This window comes from Rhagoletis pomonella, unplaced genomic scaffold, assembly GCF_013731165.1.
Source record: "Rhagoletis pomonella isolate Grant_MI unplaced genomic scaffold, Rhpom_1.0 Rhpom_scaffold_15979, whole genome shotgun sequence".
Classification (NCBI taxonomy): Eukaryota; Metazoa; Arthropoda; class Insecta; order Diptera; family Tephritidae; genus Rhagoletis; species Rhagoletis pomonella.
The window spans coordinates 1-3,462 of NW_023474502.1; the positions used below are offsets into that span (position 1 = coordinate 1).

At 38.3% G+C, this 3,462-nt stretch overlaps 1 protein-coding gene across 2 annotated transcripts; it reads right to left on the reverse strand.

Moving 5' to 3' along the window:
• Positions 1 to 19: 19 nt before the first annotated feature.
• Positions 20 to 3,220, reverse strand: LOC118757271 (ecto-NOX disulfide-thiol exchanger 2-like). 2 transcript variants are annotated; one of them, XM_036491998.1, is made up of 3 exons: positions 2,998 to 3,220; positions 1,987 to 2,643; positions 20 to 1,901 (listed from the first exon to the last, which is right to left on the reverse strand). In XM_036491998.1, exons 1-3 carry the CDS (start codon positions 3,029 to 3,031, stop codon positions 1,180 to 1,182), a joined length of 1,413 nt encoding a protein of 470 aa, XP_036347891.1. In that variant the 5' UTR covers positions 3,032 to 3,220; the 3' UTR covers positions 20 to 1,179. The 2 variants fall into 2 exon arrangements, with proteins under 2 accessions (XP_036347891.1, XP_036347890.1); XM_036491997.1 differs by having other exon boundaries at positions 1,981 to 2,643; positions 2,998 to 3,217.
• Between the last annotated feature and the right edge of the window lie 242 nt (positions 3,221 to 3,462).

Here is a 3,462-nt window from a genome sequence, read left to right on the forward strand (position 1 = left end):
GAAAAATAGATTTCTGCGATTTTTAATTAAAGCAATTTGTGTTATGAGAATAGGTAAATGTATTTTTGAAAAAAAAAAAACTTAAAATGATAAAGACGGAGTACATATAAGAAAGCTATATAGACGCACATATTTTTTCGCTATTTTTTATTTACTGCTTTTCGCTTTTGTTTACCAATAAACTTTGATCCGTTCTATTTAAGTTCCTTACTTCCTTGCACTTGTGGCAATTGTTGTTGGCTTAGCCTTAGTTTAATTCTGATTTACCTGTCGCAAATACTTTTACAAACCTTTTTGCGCTTTATTGTTTCCTTTTTGGAAAACTATGATCCCAAAATTAAAGTTGACTTTTTCACATACGTACATATGTAAGTGCGCTGTGTCGCCTAGTGACTTACAAAATTGCAAGGCAAAATTATTTTGAGAGAAATAGTAGAAAGGCATTGCGTTTCCGGCTAAGAATTTATGAGTTACACATTACAAATATAAAGAAAAACTTCAAATATCTTATTCGCAATATCTGTCCCCGTCAGAGATGAAACTATGCATTTTTGATAAGTTATCTTTTGTTTTTGTTATCTTCTTGGCCTAATAACAATTAGTACTTGATGATTTTATTGAGCTAGAGGCCGTTTTTAATGCAAACTTTTGTGAAACAACAAAAACAAAATTGCGCCAAAAAATAAGCCCTTGAGGCCCAAGGTGCCCTTACATAGAATATATTTAATTTATTTAGGCTTCATTGTGCTGAAAGGTTTTTCTTTCATTTTATATAGAAACATACGTAAAAACTTGAATAAAAGCCAATTCAAAATAATTATGCCCTGTTGCAACTATACCGACCTTTTACAATTTTTTTTACATATTTACCAATGTCATTATTTTTGGTGGAATTTAAGATAAATACTGAGTTGTAACGAAATCGTGTTGATGCAAAACCTATTAAAGGCACAAACCCTGCTTAAAGCCGTTTAGTTTAAGTACTAAGCACTATAATGCTATGCAGTCGAAGTTTCGCAAGTTTCATAAATTTGTAACTAATGCACTTACTGTTTCCTTGCAAAACAACGCGCACAACCCTAATACGCGCGGCGCTAAACAAAACTACAGCGCGTTTCAAGACCATACACATCTTTCAAAACTACATCAAAGCTCAAAAATATATACCAACAATAAACATTACTTACATTGTGCGGACATGATCAGCATTTGTTTGCGATAACTCTCACGAGCTTTGCGTAAATCATCCTCTAACTGCTGTTTATCTGTATGCAAACGGCGTACATGTGCGTGTGTGCTTTGTATCATTGAATAAAACATATTTGCATTGTGCTTTTTACAATCACCACGCTCCAACCAAACGGCAATCGTCTGTACGGCCTTTACAAAAGTGTCACCACTACGCAGATGCTCGGCGACTAGCGATGCTTCGTGGTCATTATAATGTGGTATGGGTGGTGGTGATTGAGAACGTAGGCGGTCAGTGGATAGACGTTCACGATGGCGTTGCTCACGCTGCAATTGCCGTTGTTTACATTCGAAATCATAAAGATCATCGCGCGCTTGTGCATAATCAACATGGAGGCGGCCAAAGTTTGCGGGTTCACTTGTGTTAGAAATACGTACGCGGTAGCCAGAAAGGTAGATGGCACGATCAACAGATGCCTCGTGGCGATAACGTATGTGACAGAAGTTTTTCTTGGATGCACGCAGTGTGGTTATTTCACCACAAGATTCGAATATTTCGCGTATGAGCTCCTCAGTGGAGTTTTCCGGTAGGCCGCCTACAAAGACTGTACGGCAACCTGGCGGCCGCTCTCGTGTGGTTGGAGGCGGTGCACTCGGGTTGGGTGGAAAGAGTATGCAGTTTTTAGTTTTTATCACTTCTTTCATGCCAGAAACTAGAACGGTTAAATAATACGTTAAATTTAAATGATATAAAACCCCATACAAGAAAAATAATAAGCAGGTAAGCCCTACCAGCACCTGTGGCGCCAACTGCTGGTAACTGCCCATTTACACCACCTTCGGCATTTGGTAACGCTGCGCCAAAGTTAGCATTATAAGTTTGTTGCATTTGCTGCATTGCTGCTAGCATCGTCGTCGGATCCATAAACATTTGATTGGCGGCTAGCGCAGCTGCTGCTGAAGTGGAAGCCGCATTTGTTGGCGCGGAAGTTTGATAAAACATGTAGGGTGTGGCATTGATGCCGCTGCCGTGTGCCATATTTGGGGGCATAAATCCATTCATAAACATATTAGGCATTCCCATTGCCAATTTATCAGCAGTCATATTTACATCAGTCAACGGGGGCATAGAAGTATTAGCAGTTTGTTTAGTAACAGTGTTGACGTGCTCAGTCTCCGATTCATTTTCAATATCCATTGGCGCTGTACCCCGATTCGGTTTTATTCTTGTCGGTGATTTCAAACGGAATCGTGGAGCTGGTGGCGGCTCGGGAGTGCGCTGACGCTCATTTGAATTGCTGGATGTGTTAGCACCGCCAGCCGTTGTAGAGGGTGTGGTTGTCGCGGCATTTACGGCGCCAACCGCTGTAGATATTGCTGCAGCAAGTTGATTGATGAAATTTTGATTGTTATTACCGCTATTGCCATTGCCGGCAATGGAACCAAGTAGGGGTACTGCAAGAGAAAACAATGAAATGTTTACGAAAGTTATCAAAATATAGGGAGCGCTAACAGCAGATGGGCAAAAGAAATCCGAAATGAAATTGCCGGAAAATCGAAACAAATTGAACGGAAGTAACAGAAAGAACAGCGAAGAATAAAACATGATACAAAGCGGAGGAAATAAATTTTATGAATTGCAATACACATACACAAATAAATTTTCACTTGAAAAAAGCAAATAAATTAATGCGGAAGTAGTAATTAAACGTTTTTATTACTCAATAATGGCTTATAAAATGGATGAAAGTAGGACTACGTACTATGCGCATTGGAATAGCGAATTTAGCCCGTTATGAAATAACTTACGCATATTCTGCAAGTTCCCGTAGTTAGACTCCATTAAATTTGTAGATGCTTAGTAATTTGCTGCATCGAAGGCTTTTTAAGCATTTGAAATCAATTTTTCCTCTAGCAAATTAGAATTTAATTGTAGGAATTACACGCACTTCGCTTTTCTAGGCCAGCAAAACCACTCATGGCGCTATCGATATATCGAATATTTGATTTGACACTATTGAAACTATCGAATGATTCAATTTGTCCTCACTGTGCGCCTCTATCGAATGGTCCTGAGCCGTTATCGATAATGGGTGGGAAATACTCATGAACAGCGTTGCCGCTTTGCTTAAATTTAAGCAAAATTGCTTAAGTTTTTCCTGACTGTTAAAATGTTAAACTTTTCTTCGTTTTGCTAAATATTTTTATTAAAATAGTCAAAAAGGATAATTTTCCTCAAAAATTCATAGTCATAAGAGTTACTATTTCAATAAA

What these genes read in the sequence shown, in the direction of transcription:
- LOC118757271 (XM_036491997.1), bottom strand. Translation starts at nt 3,031, where the DNA reads ATGGAGTCTAACTACGGGAACTTGCAGAATATGC. An exon ending in CGGGAACTTGCAGAATATGC is followed by an intron (nt 2,644 to 2,997) that starts GTAAGTTATTTC and finishes TTTCTCTTGCAG; the next exon opens with TACCCCTACTTGGTTCCATT. An exon ending in AGTTGGCGCCACAGGTGCTG is followed by an intron (nt 1,902 to 1,980) that starts GTAGGGCTTACC and finishes TAACCGTTCTAG; the next exon opens with TTTCTGGCATGAAAGAAGTG.